We start from the raw sequence: 17,243 nt of genomic DNA, 5'->3' as shown, positions 1-17,243 counted from the left end.
GGCAGGGGGGAGCAGGGGGGAGCAGGTGCCCGTGCTGGGTGCAGTGTGATGTGGGGGGATGGGTGCCGGCAGGGGGGAGCAGGTGCCCGTGCCGGGTGCAGTGCGATGTGGAGGGCTGGGTGCCGGCAGGGGGGAGTAGGTGCCCGTGCCGGGTACAGTGTGATGTGGGGGGCTGGGTGCCGGCAGGGGGGAGCAGGTGCCCGTGCTGGGTACAGTGTGATGTGGGGGGCTGGGTGCCGGCAGGGAGGAGCAGGTGCCCGTGCCGGGTACAGTGCGATGTGGGGGGCTGGGTGCTGGCACTGGGGAGCAGGGAGGAGCAGGTGCCCATGCCGGGTGCAGTGCGATGTGGGGGGCTGGGTGCTGGCACTGGGGAGCAGGTACCCGTGCCGGGTGCAGTGCGATGTGGGGGGCTGGGTGCCGGCAGGGAGGAGCAGGTGCCCGTGCCGGGTACAGTGCGATGTGGGGGGCTGGGTGCCGGCAGGGGGGAGCAGGTGCCCGTGCCGGGTACAGTGCGATGTGGGGGGCTGGGTGCCGGCAGGGGGGAGCAGGTGCCCGTGCCGGGTACAGTGCGATGTGGGGGGCTGGGTGCCGACAGGGGGGGAGCAGGTGCCCGTGCTGGGTACAGTGTGATGTGGGGGGCTGGGTGCTGGCACTGGGGAGCAGGGGGGAGCAGGTACCCGTGCCGGGTGCAGTGCGATGTGGGGGGCTGGGTGCCGGCAGGGAGGAGCAGGTGCCCATGTGGGGGGGCAGTGTGATGTGGGGGGCTGGGTGCGGGCAGGGGGGAGCTGGTGCCCATGTGGGGGGGCAGTGTGATGTGGGGAGGCTGGCTGCTGGCAGTGGGGAGCAGGGAGGAGCAGGTGCCCATGCCGGGTGCAGTGCGATGTGGGGGGCTGGGTGCTGGCACTGGGGAGCAGGGGGGAGCAGGTACCCGTGCCGGGTGCAGTGCGATGTGGGGGGCTGGGTGCCGGCAGGGAGGAGCAGGTGCCCGTGCCGGGTACAGTGCGATGTGGGGGGCTGGGTGCCGGCAGGGGGGAGCAGGTGCCCGTGCTGGGTACAGTGCGATGTGGGGGGCTGGGTGCCGGCAGGGAGGAGCAGGTGCCCGTGCCGGGTACAGTGCGATGTGGGGGGCTGGGTGCCGGCAGGGGGGAGCAGGTGCCCGTGCTGGGTACAGTGTGATGTGGGGGGCTGGGTGCCGGCAGGGGGGGAGCAGGTGCCCGTGCTGGGTACAGTGTGATGTGGGGGGCTGGGTGCCGGCAGGGGGGAGCAGCCGGGGGCTTTGCACCCACTCGGGGGGCCCTCACGTGATCAGTGCGTAGCGGGGGTGCTCTCAGTGTGGCTCTCTCCTGTGCTGCAGCTCGTGGGGGTGGACGTCACGGCGGCCCTGGACCTGTACGCCGAGCGGGAGCAGTGGGAGAAGTGCCTGGAGACGGCGGCCAAGCAGGTACCATTCCAGGCGCACGGCGGGTGTCCAGGGCCGGCTCCCGCTGGCGGCGTGTGAGCCTCTGTGCCCGCACGGCGCTGTCTGAGCGCGCTGGCGCCCTGCTGCTGGAGCTGCAGGGCTGGGGTAGCGCCGAGGGCCGAGCGAGCGGTGGGGCAGGCCAGCAGGAGCCTCCGTTCGGGATCCCAGACTCGGTCTGTGTGGCCGGCTGGCCCCACGCCTTGCCCCGCTGCTAGAGCCCCGCTGGGGTCGGCACGAGTCTGCACTCGGTCCCCCGAAATCGCCAGCGCGCTGACTGGGGGCCGATGGCGGAAAGCCAGGCGCTGGGCGGCCCTGCTGTAGGGCTATGGCAACTTCCCACCTGTCCTGGGCTGTGGGCCCACGGCTCACGGGACACGAGCCGCCCACTCACAAATCCAAACGCAAAGGAGCCGATCCCGTTGCAAAGCAGGCCCTGTGCTCGGCAACCCTGGCGCCAAACCGGCACCGGCCACGGCGTGGGGCAGGCGCAGCCTGTGGAAATGGTCCTGCTGCTGGCCACTGCCACGGCGCAGCACGGACCCGGCTCGCCCACCAACCCACTGCGTCACTGACCCGGAGCCGCCTCGCCCACCAACCCACTGCGTCACTGACCCGGAGCCGCCTCGCCCACCAACCCACTGCGTCACTGACCCGGAGCCGGCTCGCCCACCAACCCACTGCGTCACTGACCCGGAGCCGCCTCGCCCACCAACCCACTGCGTCACTGACCCGGAGCCGGCTCGCCCACCAACCCACTGCGTCACTGACCCGGAGCCGCCTCGCCCACCAACCCACTGCGTCACTGACCCGGAGCCGCCTCGCCCACCAACCCACTGCGTCACTGACCCGGAGCCGCCTCGCCCACCAACCCACTGCGTCACTGACCCGGAGCCGCCTCGCCACCAACCCACTGCGTCACTGACCCGGAGCCGCCTCGCCCACCAACCCACTGCGTCAGTGACCCGGAGCCGCCTCGCCCACCAACCCACTGCGTCACTGACCCGGAGCCGGCTCACCCACCAACCCACTGCGTCACTGACCCGGAGCCGGCTCGCCCACCAACCCACTGCGTCACTGACCCGGAGCCGCCTCGCCCACCAACCCACTGCGTCACTGACCCGGAGCCGGCTCGCCACCATCCCACTGCGTCACTGACCCGGAGCCGCCTCGCCCACCAACCCACTGCGTCACAGACCCGGAGCCGCCTCGCCCACCAACCCACTGCGTCACTGACCCGGAGCCGCCTCGCCCACCAACCCACTGCGTCACTGACCCGGAGCCGCCTCGCCCACCAACCCACTGCGTCACTGACCCGGAGCCGCCTCGCCCACCAACCCACTGAGTCACTGACCCGGACCCGGCTCGCCACCAACCCACTGCGTCACTGACCCGGAGCCGCCTCGCCCACCAACCCACTGCGTCACTGACCCGGACCCGGCTCGCCACCAACCCACTGCGTCACTGACCCGGAGCCGCCTCGCCCACCAACCCACTGCGTCACTGACCCGGAGCCACCTCGCCCACCAACCCACTGCGTCACTGACCCGGAGCCGCCTCGCCCACCAACCCACTGCGTCACTGACCCGGAGCCGGCTCGCCACCATCCCACTGCGTCACTGACCCGGAGCCGCCTCGCCCACCAACCCACTGCGTCACTGACCCGGAGCCGCCTCGCCCACCAACCCACTGCGTCACTGACCCAGAGCCACCTCGCCACCAACCCACTGCGTCACTGACCCGGAGCCGCGTCACTGACCCGGAGCCGCCTCGCCCACCAACCCACTGCGTCACTGACCCGGAGCCGCCTCGCCACCATCCCATTGCGTCACTGACCTGGACCCGGCTCGCCCACCAACCCACTGCGTCACTGACCCGGAGCCGCCTCGCCACCATCCCATTGCGTCACTGACCTGGACCCGGCTCGCCCACCAACCCACTGCGTCACTGACCCGGAGCCGCCTCGCCACCATCCCATTGCGTCACTGACCTGGACCCGGCTCGCCCACCAACCCACTGCGTCACTGACCCGGAGCCACCTCGCCCACCAACCCACTGCGTCACTGACCCGGACCCGGCTCGCCCACCAACCCACTGCGTCACTGACCCAGAGCCGCCTCGCCCACCAACCCACTGCGTCACTGACCCGGACCCGGCTCGCCCACCAACCCACTGCGTCACTGACCCAGAGCCGCCTCGCCACCAACCCACTGCGTCACTGACCCGGACCCGGCTCGCCCACCAACCCACTGCGTCACTGACCCGGAGCCGCCTCGCCCACCAACCCACTGCGTCACTGACCCGGAGCCGGCTCGCCCACCAACCCACTACGTCACTGACCCGGACCCGGCTCGCCACCAACCCACTGCGTCACTGACCCGGAGCCGCCTCGCCCACCAACCCACTGCGTCACTGACCCGGAGCCGCCTCGCCCACCAACCCACTGCGTCACTGACCCGGATCCGGCTCGCCCACCAACCCACTGCGTCACTGACCCGGAGCCGGCTCCCCCACCAACCCACTGCGTCACTGACCCGGACCCGGCTCGCCCACCAACCCACTGCGTCACTGACCCGGAGCCGCCTCGCCCACCAACCCACTGCGTCACTGACCCGGAGCCGCCTCGCCCACCAACCCACTGCGTCACTGACCCGGAGCCGCCTCGCCCACCAACCCACTGCGTCACTGACCCAGAGCCACCTCGCCACCAACCCACTGCGTCACTGACCCGGAGCCGCGTCACTGACCCGGAGCCGCCTCGCCCATCAACCCACTGCGTCACTGACCCGGAGCCGGCTCCCCCACCAACCCACTGCGTCACTGACCCGGAGCCGCCTCGCCCACCAACCCACTGCGTCACTGACCCGGAGCCGCCTCGCCCACCAACCCACTGCGTCACTGACCCGGAGCCGCCTCGCCCACCAACCCACTGCGTCACTGACCCGGAGCCGCCTCGCCACCATCCCATTGCGTCACTGACCTGGACCCGGCTCGCCCACCAACCCACTGCGTCACTGACCCGGAGCCGCCTCGCCACCATCCCATTGCGTCACTGACCTGGACCCGGCTCGCCCACCAACCCACTGCGTCACTGACCCGGAGCCGCCTCGCCACCATCCCATTGCGTCACTGACCTGGACCCGGCTCGCCCACCAACCCACTGCGTCACTGACCCGGAGCCACCTCGCCCACCAACCCACTGCGTCACTGACCCGGACCCGGCTCGCCCACCAACCCACTGCGTCACTGACCCAGAGCCGCCTCGCCCACCAACCCACTGCGTCACTGACCCGGACCCGGCTCGCCCACCAACCCACTGCGTCACTGACCCAGAGCCGCCTCGCCACCAACCCACTGCGTCACTGACCCGGACCCGGCTCGCCCACCAACCCACTGCGTCACTGACCCGGAGCCGCCTCGCCCACCAACCCACTGCGTCACTGACCCGGAGCCGGCTCGCCCACCAACCCACTACGTCACTGACCCGGACCCGGCTCGCCACCAACCCACTGCGTCACTGACCCGGAGCCGCCTCGCCCACCAACCCACTGCGTCACTGACCCGGAGCCGCCTCGCCCACCAACCCACTGCGTCACTGACCCGGATCCGGCTCGCCCACCAACCCACTGCGTCACTGACCCGGAGCCGGCTCCCCCACCAACCCACTGCGTCACTGACCCGGACCCGGCTCGCCCACCAACCCACTGCGTCACTGACCCGGAGCCGCCTCGCCCACCAACCCACTGCGTCACTGACCCGGAGCCGCCTCGCCCACCAACCCACTGCGTCACTGACCCGGAGCCGCCTCGCCCACCAACCCACTGCGTCACTGACCCAGAGCCACCTCGCCACCAACCCACTGCGTCACTGACCCGGAGCCGCGTCACTGACCCGGAGCCGCCTCGCCCATCAACCCACTGCGTCACTGACCCGGAGCCGGCTCCCCCACCAACCCACTGCGTCACTGACCCGGAGCCGCCTCGCCCACCAACCCACTGCGTCACTGACCCGGAGCCGCCTCGCCCACCAACCCACTGCGTCACTGACCCGGACCCGGCTCGCCCACCAACCCACTGCGTCACTGACCCGGAGCCGCCTCGCCCACCAACCCACTGCGTCACTGACCCGGAGCCGCCTCGCCCACCAACCCACTGCGTCACTGACCCGGAGCCGGCTCGCCCACCAACCCACTGCGTCACTGACCCGGAGCCGCCTCGCCCACCAACCCACTGCGTCACTGACCCCGAGCCGCCGGAGGGCAGCCCGGCCCACCCTGAGCCCCCCAAACTCAGCACCCCAATCCCCTTGTCCCTGGCTCCACCTCCAGCCCTGTCCCCGCCCGCATACTGAACCCCTCTTCCCTCTGCCTGCTTCCCAAGCCCCTCGTCCCCGCCCGCATACTGAACCCCTCTTCCCCCACCTGCTCCCGAAGCCCCTCGTCCCCGCCCGCATACTGAGCCCCTCTTCCCCCCGCCTGCTCCCCAAGCCCCTCGTCCCCGCCCGCATACTGAGCCCCTCTTCCCCCCGCCTGCTCCCCAAGCCCCTCGTCCCCGCCCGCATACTGAGCCCCTCTTCCCCCCGCCTGCTCCCCAAGCCCCTCGTCCCCGCCCGCATACTGACCCCTCTTCCCCCGCCTGCTCCCCAAGCCCCTCGTCCCCGCCCGCATACTGAACCCCTCTTCCCCCGCCTGCTCCCCAAGCCCCTCGTCCCCGCCCGCATACTGAGCCCCTCTTCCCCCCGCCTGTTCCCCAAGCCCCTCGTCCCCACCCGCATACTGAACCCCTATCCCCCCCGCCTGCTCCCCAAGCCCCTCGTCCCCACCCGCATACTGAACCCCTCTCCCCCCGCCTGTTCCCCAAGCCCCTCGTCCCCGCCCGCATACTCAGCCCCTCTCCCTCCCGCCTGCTCCCCAAGCCCCTCGTGCCCGCCCGCATACTGAGCCCCTCTTCCCCCGCCTGCTCCCCAAGCCCCTCGTCCCCGCCCGCATACTGAGCCCCTCTTCCCCCCGCCTGCTCCCCAAGCCCCTCGTCCCCGCCCGCATACTGAACCCCTCTTCCCCCGCCTGCTCCCCAAGCCCCTCGTCCCTGCCCGCATACTGAACCCCTCTCCCCCCCGCCTGTTCCCCAAGCCCCTCGTCCCCGCCCGCATACTCAGCCCCTCTCCCTCCCGCCTGCTCCCCAAGCTCCTCGTCCCCGCCCGCATACTGAGCCCCTCTTCCCCCCGCCTGCTCCCCAAGCTCCTCGTCCCCACCCACATACTGAACCCCTCTTCCCCCCGCCTGCTCCCCAAGCCCCTCGTCCCCGCCCGCATACTGAGCCCCTCTTCCCCCGCCTGCTCCCCAAGCCCCTCGTCCCCGCCCGCATACTGAGCCCCTCTTCCCCCGCCTGCTCCCCAAGCCCCTCGTCCCCGCCCGCATACTGAGCCCCTCTTCCCCCGCCTGCTCCCCAAGCCCCTCGTCCCCGCCCGCATACTCAGCCCCTCTCCCTCCCGCCTGCTCCCCAAGCCCCTCGTCCCCGCCCGCATACTGAGCCCCTCTCCCCCCCGCATACTGAGCCCCTCTTCCCCCGCCTGCTCCCCAAACCCCTCGTCCCCGCCCACATACTGAACCCCTCTTCCCCCGCCTGCTCCCCAAACCCCTCATCCCAGCCCGCATACTGAACCCCTCTTCCCCTGCCTGCTCCCCAAGCCTCTCGTCCCCACCCACATACTGAACCCCACTCCCCCCGCCTGCTCCCCAAGCCCCTCGTCCCTGCCCGCATACTGAACCCCTCTCCCCCCGCCTGCTCCCCAAACCCCTCGTCCCCGCCCGCATACTGAACCCCTCTCCCCCCCGCCTGCTCCCCAAGCCCCTCGTCCCCGCCCGCATACTGAGCCCCTCTCCCCCCCGCCTGCTCACCAAGCCCCTCGTCCCCGCCCACATACTGAGCCCCTCTCCCCCCCGCCTACTCAGCAAGCCCCTCGTCCCCGCCCGCATACTGAGCCCCTCTCCCCCCCGCCTGCTCCCCAAACCCCTCGTCCCCGCCCACATACTGAGCCCCTCTCCCCCCCGCCTGCTCCCCAAACCCCTCGTCCCCGCCCGCATACTGAGCCCCTCTCCCCCCCGCCTGCTCCCCAAACCCCTCGTCCCCGCCCACATACTGAACCCCTCTTCCCCCCGCCTGTTCCCCAAACCCCTCGTCCCCGCCCGCATACTGAACCCCTCTCCCCCCGCCTGCTCCCCAAACCCCTCGTCCCCGCCCACATACTGAGCCCCTCTTCCCCCGCCTGCTCCCCAAACCCCTCGTCCCCGCCCGCATACTGAACCCCTCTCCCCCCCGCCTGCTCCCCAAACCCCTCGTCCCCGCCCGCATACTGAGCCCCTCTCCCCCCCGCCTGCTCCCCAAACCCCTCGTCCTCGCCCGCATACTGAGCCCCTCTCCCCCCCGCCTGTTCCCCAAACCCCTCGTCCCCGCCCGCATACTGAGCCCCTCTCCCCCCCGCCTGCTCCCCAAACCCCTCGTCCCCGCCCGCATACTGAGCCCCTCTTCCCCCGCCTGCTCCCCAAACCCCTCGTCCCCGCCCGCATACTGAACCCCTCTCCCCCCGCCTGCTCCCCAAACCCCTCGTCCCCGCCCGCATACTGAGCCTCTCCTCCCCCCCGCCTGCTCCCCAAACCCCTCGTCCTCGCCCGCATACTGAGCCCCTCTCCTCCGCGCCTGCTCCCCAAACCCCTCGTCCCCGCCCGCATACTGAACCCCTCTCCCCCCCGCCTGCTCCCCAAACCCCTCGTCCCCGCCCGCATACTGAACCCCTCTCCCCCGCCTGCTCCCCAAACCCCTCGTCCCCGCCCGCATACTGAACCCCTCTCCCCCCGCCTGCTCCCCAAACCCCTCGTCCCCGCCCGCATACTGAGCCCCTCTTCCCCCCACCTGCTCACCAAACCCCTCGTCCCCGCCCGCATACTGAGCCCCTCTCCCTCGCGCCTGCTCCCCAAACCCCTCGTCCCCGCCCGCATACTGAACCCCTCTCCCCCGCGCCTGCTCCCCAAACCCCTCGTCCCCGCCCGCATACTGAACCCCTCTCCCCCCGCCTGTTCCCCAAACCCCTCGTCCCCGCCCACATACTGAGCCCCTCTTCCCCCCGCCTGCTCACCAAGCGCCTCGTCACCGACTCCACCTCCAGCCGTGTCCCCGCCCACATACTAAACCCCTCTCCCCTCCGCCTGTTCCCCAAACCCCTCGTCCCCACCCGCATACTGAGCCCCTCTCCCCCCGCCTGCTCCCCAAACCCCTCGTCCCCGCCCGCATACTGAACCCCTCTCCCCTCCGCCTGCTCCCCAAGCCCCTCGTCCCCGCCCGCATACTGAGCCCCTCTCCCCGCGCCTGTTCCCCAAACCCCTTGTCCCCGCCCGCATACTGAACCCCTCTTCCCCCGCCTGCTCCCCAAACCCCTCGTCCCCGCCCGCATACTGAGCCCTTCTTCCCCCCGCCTGCTCCCCAAACCCCTCGTCCCCGCCCGCATACTGAGCCCCTCTCCCCCGCGCCTGCTCCCCAAACCCCTCGTCCCCGCCCGCATACTGAACCCCTCTCCCCCCGCCTGCTCCCCAAACCCCTCGTCCCCGCCCGCATACTGAATCCCTCTTCCCCCGCCTGCTCCCCAAACCCCTCGTCCCCGCCCGCATACTGAGCCCCTCTCCCCCGCGCCTGTTCCCCAAACCCCTTGTCCCCGCCCGCATACTGAACCCCTCTCCCCCGCCTGCTCCCCAAACCCCTCGTCCCCGCCCACATACTGAGCCCCTCTTCCCCCCGCCTGCTCACCAAGCCCCTCGTCACCGACTCCACCTCCAGCCGTGTCCCCGCCCACATACTGAGCCCCTCTCCCCCCGCCTGCTCCCCAAACCCCTCGTCCCCGCCCGCATACTGAGCCCCTCTCCCCCCCGCCTGCTCCCCAAACCCCTCGTCCCCGCCCGCATACTGAACCCCTCTCCCCCCCGCCTGCTCACCAAGCCCCTCGTCCCCGCCCGCATACTGAACCCCTCTCCCTCCCGCCTGTTCCCCAAACCCCTCGTCCCCGCCCGCATACTGAGCCCCTCTCCCCTCCGCCTGCTCCCCAAACTCCTCGTCCCCGCCCACATACTGAACCCCTCTCCCCCCGCCTGCTCCCCAAGCCCCTCGTCCCCGCCCGCATACTGAACCCCTCTCCCCCCGCCTGCTCCCCAAACTCCTCGTTCCCGCCCGCATACTGAACCCCTCTCCCCCCCGCCTGCTCCCCAAACCCCTCGTCCCCGCCCACATACTGAGCCCCTCTTCCCCCGCCTGCTCCCCAAGCCCCTCGTCCCCGCCCGCATACTGAACCCCTCTCCCCCCGCCTGCTCCCCAAACCCCTCGTCCCCGCCCGCATACTGAGCCCCTCTCCCCCCCGCCTGCTCCCCAAACCCCTCGTCCTCGCCCGCATACTGAGCCCCTCTCCCCCCCGCCTGTTCCCCAAACCCCTCGTCCCCGCCCGCATACTGAGCCCCTCTCCCCCCCGCCTGCTCCCCAAACCCCTCGTCCCCGCCCGCATACTGAGCCCCTCTCCCCCCCGCCTGCTCCCCAAACCCCTCGTCCCCGCCCGCATACTGAGCCCCTCTCCCCCCCGCCTGCTCCCCAAACCCCTCGTCCCCGCCCGCATACTGAGCCCCTCTCCCCCCCGCCTGCTCCCCAAACCCCTCGTCCTCGCCCGCATACTGAGCCCCTCTCCTCCGCGCCTGCTCCCCAAACCCCTCGTCCCCGCCCGCATACTGAACCCCTCTCCCCCCCGCCTGCTCCCCAAACCCCTCGTCCCCGCCCGCATACTGAACCCCTCTCCCCCGCCTGCTCCCCAAACCCCTCGTCCCCGCCCGCATACTGAACCCCTCTCCCCCCGCCTGCTCCCCAAACCCCTCGTCCCCGCCCGCATACTGAGCCCCTCTTCCCCCCACCTGCTCACCAAACCCCTCGTCCCCGCCCGCATACTGAGCCCCTCTTCCCCCGCCTGCTCCCCAAACCCCTCGTCCCCGCCCCCTCCCCCCGCGCCTGCTCCCCAAACCCCTCGTCCCCGCCCGCATACTGAACCCCTCTCCCCCCCGCCTGTTCCCCAAACCCCTCGTCCCCGCCCACATACTGAGCCCCTCTTCCCCCCGCCTGCTCACCAAGCCCCTCGTCACCGACTCCACCTCCAGCCGTGTCCCCGCCCACATACTAAACCCCTCTCCCCCCCCGCCTGTTCCCCAAACCCCTCGTCCCCGCCCGCATACTGAGCCCCTCTCCCCCGCGCCTGCTCCCCAAACCCCTCGTCCCCGCCCGCATACTCAACCCCTCTCCCCCCCGCCTGTTCCCCAAACCCCTTGTCCCCACCCGCATACTGAGCCCCTCTCCCTCCCGCCTGCTCCCCAAACCCCTCGTCCCCGCCCGCATACTGAGCCCCTCTTCCCCCCGCCTGTTCCCCAAACCCCTCGTCCCCGCCCACATACTGAGCCCCTCTTCCCCCCGCCTGTTCCCCAAACCCCTCGTCCCCGCCCGCATACTGAGCCCCTCTCCCCCCCGCCTGCTCCCCAAGCCCCTCGTCCCCGCCCGCATACTGAACCCCTCTCCCCTCCGCCTGTTCCCCAAACCCCTCGTCCCCGCCCACATACTGAGCCCCTCTCCCCCCCGCCTGCTCCCCAAACCCCTCGTCGCCGCCCGCATACTGAACCCCTCTCCCCTCCGCCTGTTCCCCAAACCCCTCGTCCCCACCCGCATACTGAGCCCCTCTCCCCCCCGCCTGCTCCCCAAACCCCTCGTCCTCGCCCGCATACTGAACCCCTCTCCCCTCCGCCTGCTCCCCAAGCCCCTCGTCCCCGCCCGCATACTGAGCCCCTCTCCCCCGCGCCTGTTCCCCAAACCCCTTGTCCCCGCCCGCATACTGAACCCCTCTTCCCCCGCCTGCTCCCCAAACCCCTCGTCCCCGCCCGCATACTGAGCCCTTCTTCCCCCCGCCTGCTCCCCAAACCCCTCGTCCCCGCCCGCATACTGAGCCCCTCTCCCCCGCGCCTGCTCCCCAAACCCCTCGTCCCCGCCCGCATACTGAACCCCTCTCCCCCCGCCTCCTCCCCAAACCCCTCGTCCCCGCCCGCATACTGAATCCCTCTTCCCCCGCCTGCTCCCCAAACCCCTCGTCCCCGCCCGCATACTGAGCCCCTCTCCCCCGCGCCTGTTCCCCAAACCCCTTGTCCCCGCCCGCATACTGAACCCCTCTCCCCCGCCTGCTCCCCAAACCCCTCGTCCCCGCCCACATACTGAGCCTCTCTTCCCCCCGCCTGCTCACCAAGCCCCTCGTCACCGACTCCACCTCCAGCCGTGTCCCCGCCCACATACTGAGCCCCTCTCCCCCCCGCCTGCTCACCAAGCCCCTCGTCCCCGCCCGCATACTGAACCCCTCTCCCCCCGCCTGCTCCCCAAACCCCTCGTCCCCGCCCGCATACTGAACCCCTCTTCCCCCGCCTGCTCCCCAAACCCCTCGTCCCCGCCCGCATACTGAACCCCTCTCCCCCGCGCCTGCTCCCCAAACCCCTCGTCCCCGCCCGCATACTGAACCCCTCTTCCCCCGCCTGCTCACCAAGCCCGTCGTCCCCGCCCGCATACTGAACCCCTCTCCCCCGCGCCTGTTCCCCAAACCCTTGCCCCCGCCCGCATACTGAACCCCTCTCCCCCCGCCTGCTCCCCAAACCCCTCGTCCCCGCCCGCATACTGAACCCCTCTTCCCCCGCCTGCTCCCCAAACCCCTCGTCCCCGCCCGCATACTGAACCCCTCTTCCCCCGCCTGCTCCCCAAACCCCTCGTCCCCGCCCGCATACTGAACCCCTCTTCCCCCCGCCTGTTCCCCAAACCCCTCGTCCCCGCCCACATACTGAGCCCCTGTTCCCCCCGCCTGCTCACCAAGCCCCTCGTCCCCGCCCGCATACTGAGCCCCTCTCCCCCCCGCCTGCTCCCCAAACCCCTCGTCCCCGCCCGCATACTGAACCCCTCTCCCCCCCGCCTGCTCACCAAGCCCCTCGTCCCCGCCCGCATACTGAACCCCTCTCCCCCCGCCTGCTCACCAAGCCCCTCGTCCCCGCCCGCATACTGAACCCCTCTCCCCCCCGCCTGCTCACCAAGCCCCTCGTCCCCGCCCGCATACTGAACCCCTCTCCCTCCCGCCTGTTCCCCAAACCCCTCGTCCCCGCCCGCATACTGAGCCCCTCTCCCCCCCGCCTGCTCCCCAAACCCCTCGTCCCCGCCCGCATACTGAGCCCCTCTCCCCCCCGCCTGCTCCCCAAACCCCTCGTCCCCGCCCGCATACTGAGCCCCTCTCCCCCCCGCCTGCTCCCCAAGCCCCTCGTACCCGCCCGCATACTGAACCCCTCTCCCCCCCGCCTGCTCCCCAAACCCCTCGTTCCCGCCCGCATACTGAACCCCTCTCCCCCCGCCTGCTCCCCAAACCCCTCGTCCCCGCCCACATACTGAGCCCCTCTTCCCCCGCCTGCTCCCCAAGCCCCTCGTCCCCGCCCGCATACTGAACCCCTCTCCCCCCCGCCTGCTCCCCAAACCCCTCGTCCCCGCCCGCATACTGAGCCCCTCTCCCCCCCGCCTGCTCCCCAAACCCCTCGTCCTCGCCCGCATACTGAGCCCCTCTCCCCCCCGCCTGTTCCCCAAACCCCTCGTCCCCGCCCGCATACTGAGCCCCTCTCCCCCCCGCCTGCTCCCCAAACCCCTCGTCCCCGCCCGCATACTGAACCCCTCTTCCCCCGCCTGCTCCCCAAACCCCTCGTCCCCGCCCGCATACTGAGCCCCTCTCCCCCCCGCCTGCTCCCCAAACCCCTCGTCCCCGCCCGCATACTGAGCCCCTCTCCCCCCCGCCTGCTCCCCAAACCCCTCGTCCCCGCCCGCATACTGAGCCCCTCTCCCCCCCGCCTGCTCCCCAAACCCCTCGTCCCCGCCCGCATACTGAGCCCCTCTCCCCCCCGCCTGCTCCCCAAACCCCTCGTCCTCGCCCGCATACTGAGCCCCTCTCCTCCGCGCCTGCTCCCCAAACCCCTCGTCCCCGCCCGCATACTGAACCCCTCTCCCCCCGCCTGCTCCCCAAACCCCTCGTCCCCGCCCGCATACTGAACCCCTCTCCCCCGCCTGCTCCCCAAACCCCTCGTCCCCGCCCACATACTGAGCCCCTCCCCCCGCCTGCTCCCCAAACCCCTCGTCCCCGCCCGCATACTGAGCCCCTCTTCCCCCGCCTGCTCCCCAAACCCCTCGTCCCCGCCCGCATACTGAGCCCCTCTCCCCCCTCCTGTTCCCCAAACCCCTCGTCCCCGCCCACATACTGAGCCCCTCTTCCCCCCGCCTGCTCACCAAGCCCCTCGTCACCGACTCCACCTCCAGCCGTGTCCCCGCCCACATAATAAACCCCTCTCCCCCCGCCTGTTCCCCAAACCCCTCGTCCCCGCCCGCATACTGAGCCCCTCTCCCCCGCGCCTGCTCCCCAAACCCCTCGTCCCCGCCCGCATACTGAACCCCTCTCCCCCCGCCTGTTCCCCAAACCCCTTGTCCCCGCCCGCATACTGAGCCCCTCTCCCTCCCGCCTGCTCCCCAAACCCCTCGTCCCCGCCCGCATACTGAGCCCCTCTTCCCCCCGCCTGTTCCCCAAACCCCTCGTCCCCGCCCACATACTGAGCCCCTCTTCCCCCCGCCTGTTCCCCAAACCCCTCGTCCCCGCCCGCATACTGAGCCCCTCTCCCCCCCCGCCTGCTCCCCAAGCCCCTCGTCCCCGCCCGCATACTGAACCCCTCTCCCCTCCGCCTGTTCCCCAAACCCCTCGTCCCCGCCCACATACTGAGCCCCTCTCCCCCCCCGCCTGCTCCCCAAGCCCCTCGTCCCCGCCCGCATACTGAACCCCTCTCCCCTCCGCCTGTTCCCCAAACCCCTCGTCCCCACCCGCATACTGAGCCCCTCTCCCCCCCGCCTGCTCCCCAAACCCCTCGTCCCCGCCCGCATACTGAACCCCTCTCCCCTCCGCCTGCTCCCCAAGCCCCTCGTCCCCGCCCGCATACTGAGCCCCTCTCCCCCGCGCCTGTTCCCCAAACCCCTTGTCCCCGCCCGCATACTGAACCCCTCTTCCCCCGCCTGCTCCCCAAACCCCTCGTCCCCGCCCGCATACTGAGCCCTTCTTCCCCCCGCCTGCTCCCCAAACCCCTCGTCCCCGCCCGCATACTGAGCCCCTCTCCCCCGCGCCTGCTCCCCAAACCCCTCGTCCCCGCCCGCATACTGAACCCCTCTCCCCCCGCCTGCTCCCCAAACCCCTCGTCCCCGCCCGCATACTGAATCCCTCTTCCCCCGCCTGCTCCCCAAACCCCTCGTCCCCGCCCGCATACTGAGCCCCTCTCCCCCGCGCCTGTTCCCCAAACCCCTTGTCCCCGCCCGCATACTGAACCCCTCTCCCCCGCCTGCTCCCCAAACCCCTCGTCCCCGCCCACATACTGAGCCTCTCTTCCCCCCGCCTGCTCACCAAGCCCCTCGTCACCGACTCCACCTCCAGCCGTGTCCCCGCCCACATACTGAGCCCCTCTCCCCCCCGCCTGCTCACCAAGCCCCTCGTCCCCGCCCGCATACTGAGCCCCTCTCCCCCCCGCCTGCTCCCCAAACCCCTCGTCCCCGCCCGCATACTGAACCCCTCTCCCCCGCGCCTGTTCCCCAAACCCCTCGTCCCCGCCCGCATACTGAGCCCCTCTCCCCGCGCCTGTTCCCCAAACCCCTTGCCCCCGCCCGCATACTGAGCCCCTCTCCCTCCCGCCTGCTCCCCAAACCCCTCGTCCCCGCCCGCATACTGAACCCCTCTTCCCCCGCCTGCTCCCCAAACCCCTCGTCCCCGCCCGCATACTGAACCCCTCTTCCCCCGCCTGCTCCCCAAACCCCTCGTCCCCGCCCGCATACTGAACCCCTCTTCCCCCCGCCTGTTCCCCAAACCCCTCGTCCCCGCCCACATACTGAGCCCCTCTTCCCCCGCCTGCTCCCCAAGCCCCTCGTCCCCGCCCGCATACTGAACCCCTCTCCCCCCGCCTGCTCCCCAAACCCCTCGTCCCCGCCCGCATACTGAGCCCCTCTCCCCCCCGCCTGCTCCCCAAACCCCTCGTCCTCGCCCGCATACTGAGCCCCTCTCCCCCCCGCCTGTTCCCCAAACCCCTCGTCCCCGCCCGCATACTGAGCCCCTCTCCCCCCCGCCTGCTCCCCAAACCCCTCGTCCCCGCCCGCATACTGAACCCCTCTTCCCCCGCCTGCTCCCCAAACCCCTCGTCCCCGCCCGCATACTGAGCCCCTCTCCCCCCCGCCTGCTCCCCAAACCCCTCGTCCCCGCCTGCATACTGAGCCCCTCTCCCCCCCGCCTGCTCCCCAAACCCCTCGTCCCCGCCCGCATACTGAGCCCCTCTCCCCCCCGCCTGCTCCCCAAACCCCTCGTCCCCGCCCGCATACTGAGCCCCTCTCCCCCCCGCCTGCTCCCCAAACCCCTCGTCCTCGCCCGCATACTGAGCCCCTCTCCTCCGCGCCTGCTCCCCAAACCCCTCGTCCCCGCCCGCATACTGAACCCCTCTCCCCCCCGCCTGCTCCCCAAACCCCTCGTCCCCGCCCGCATACTGAACCCCTCTCCCCCGCCTGCTCCCCAAAACCCTCGTCCCCGCCCACATACTGAGCCCCTCTTCCCCCCACCTGCTCACCAAACCCCTCGTCCCCGCCCGCATACTGAGCCCCTCTTCCCCCGCCTGCTCCCCAAACCCCTCGTCCCCGCCCGCATACTGAGCCCCTCTCCCCCCCGCCTGTTCCCCAAACCCCTCGTCCCCGCCCACATACTGAGCCCCTCTTCCCCCCGCCTGCTCACCAAGCCCCTCGTCACCGACTCCACCTCCAGCCGTGTCCCCGCCCACATACTAAACCCCTCTCCCCCCCGCCTGTTCCCCAAACCCCTCGTCCCCGCCCGCATACTGAGCCCCTCTCCCCCGCGCCTGCTCCCCAAACCCCTCGTCCCCGCCCGCATACTGAACCCCTCTCCCCCCCGCCTGTTCCCCAAACCCCTTGTCCCCGCCCGCATACTGAGCCCCTCTCCCTCCCGCCTGCTCCCCAAACCCCTCGTCCCCGCCCGCATACTGAGCCCCTCTTCCCCCCGCCTGTTCCCCAAACCCCTCGTCCCCGCCCACATACTGAGCCCCTCTTCCCCCCGCCTGTTCCCCAAACTCCTCGTCCCCGCCCGCATACTGAGCCCCTCTCCCCCCCCCGCCTGCTCCCCAAGCCCCTCGTCCCCGCCCGCATACTGAACCCCTCTCCCCTCCGCCTGTTCCCCAAACCCCTCGTCCCCGCCCACATACTGAGCCCCTCTCCCTCCCGCCTGCTCCCCAAGCCCCTCGTCCCCGCCCGCATACTGAACCCCTCTCCCCTCCGCCTGCTCCCCAAGCCCCTCGTCCCCGCCCGCATACTGAGCCCCTCTCCCCCGCGCCTGTTCCCCAAACCCCTTGTCCCCGCCCGCATACTGAACCCCTCTTCCCCCGCCTGCTCCCCAAACCCCTCGTCCCCGCCCGCATACTGAGCCCTTCTTCCCCCCGCCTGCTCCCCAAACCCCTCGTCCCCGCCCGCATACTGAGCCCCTCTCCCCCGCGCCTGCTCCCCAAACCCCTCGTCCCCGCCCACATACTGAACCCCTCTCCCCCCGCCTGCTCCTCAAACCCCTCGTCCCCGCCCGCATACTGAACCCCTCTCCCCCCGCCTGCTCCCCAAACCCCTCGTCCCCGCCCGCA

At 71.3% G+C, this 17,243-nt stretch overlaps 1 protein-coding gene across 1 annotated transcript in view; it reads left to right on the top strand.

Annotated features, from left to right (window-relative positions):
* Positions 1-17,243, top strand: part of IFT172 (intraflagellar transport 172) — a 178,238-nt gene that overhangs the window by 133,144 nt on the left and 27,851 nt on the right. The window contains exon 39 of the mRNA XM_089776934.1: positions 1,355-1,441. Within this exon, the coding sequence (XP_089633060.1) occupies positions 1,355-1,441 (87 nt within the window). The remainder of the gene's footprint in view (positions 1-1,354; positions 1,442-17,243) is intronic.

The sequence above is a fragment of the Pelodiscus sinensis genome, chromosome 3, assembly GCF_052426305.1.
Source record: "Pelodiscus sinensis isolate ZL-2025 chromosome 3, ASM5242630v1, whole genome shotgun sequence".
NCBI lineage: Eukaryota > Metazoa > Chordata > Testudines > Trionychidae > Pelodiscus > Pelodiscus sinensis.
Note: the sequence above shows the minus strand (reverse complement) of the source record. Positions and strands in the feature narration are given on the sequence as shown.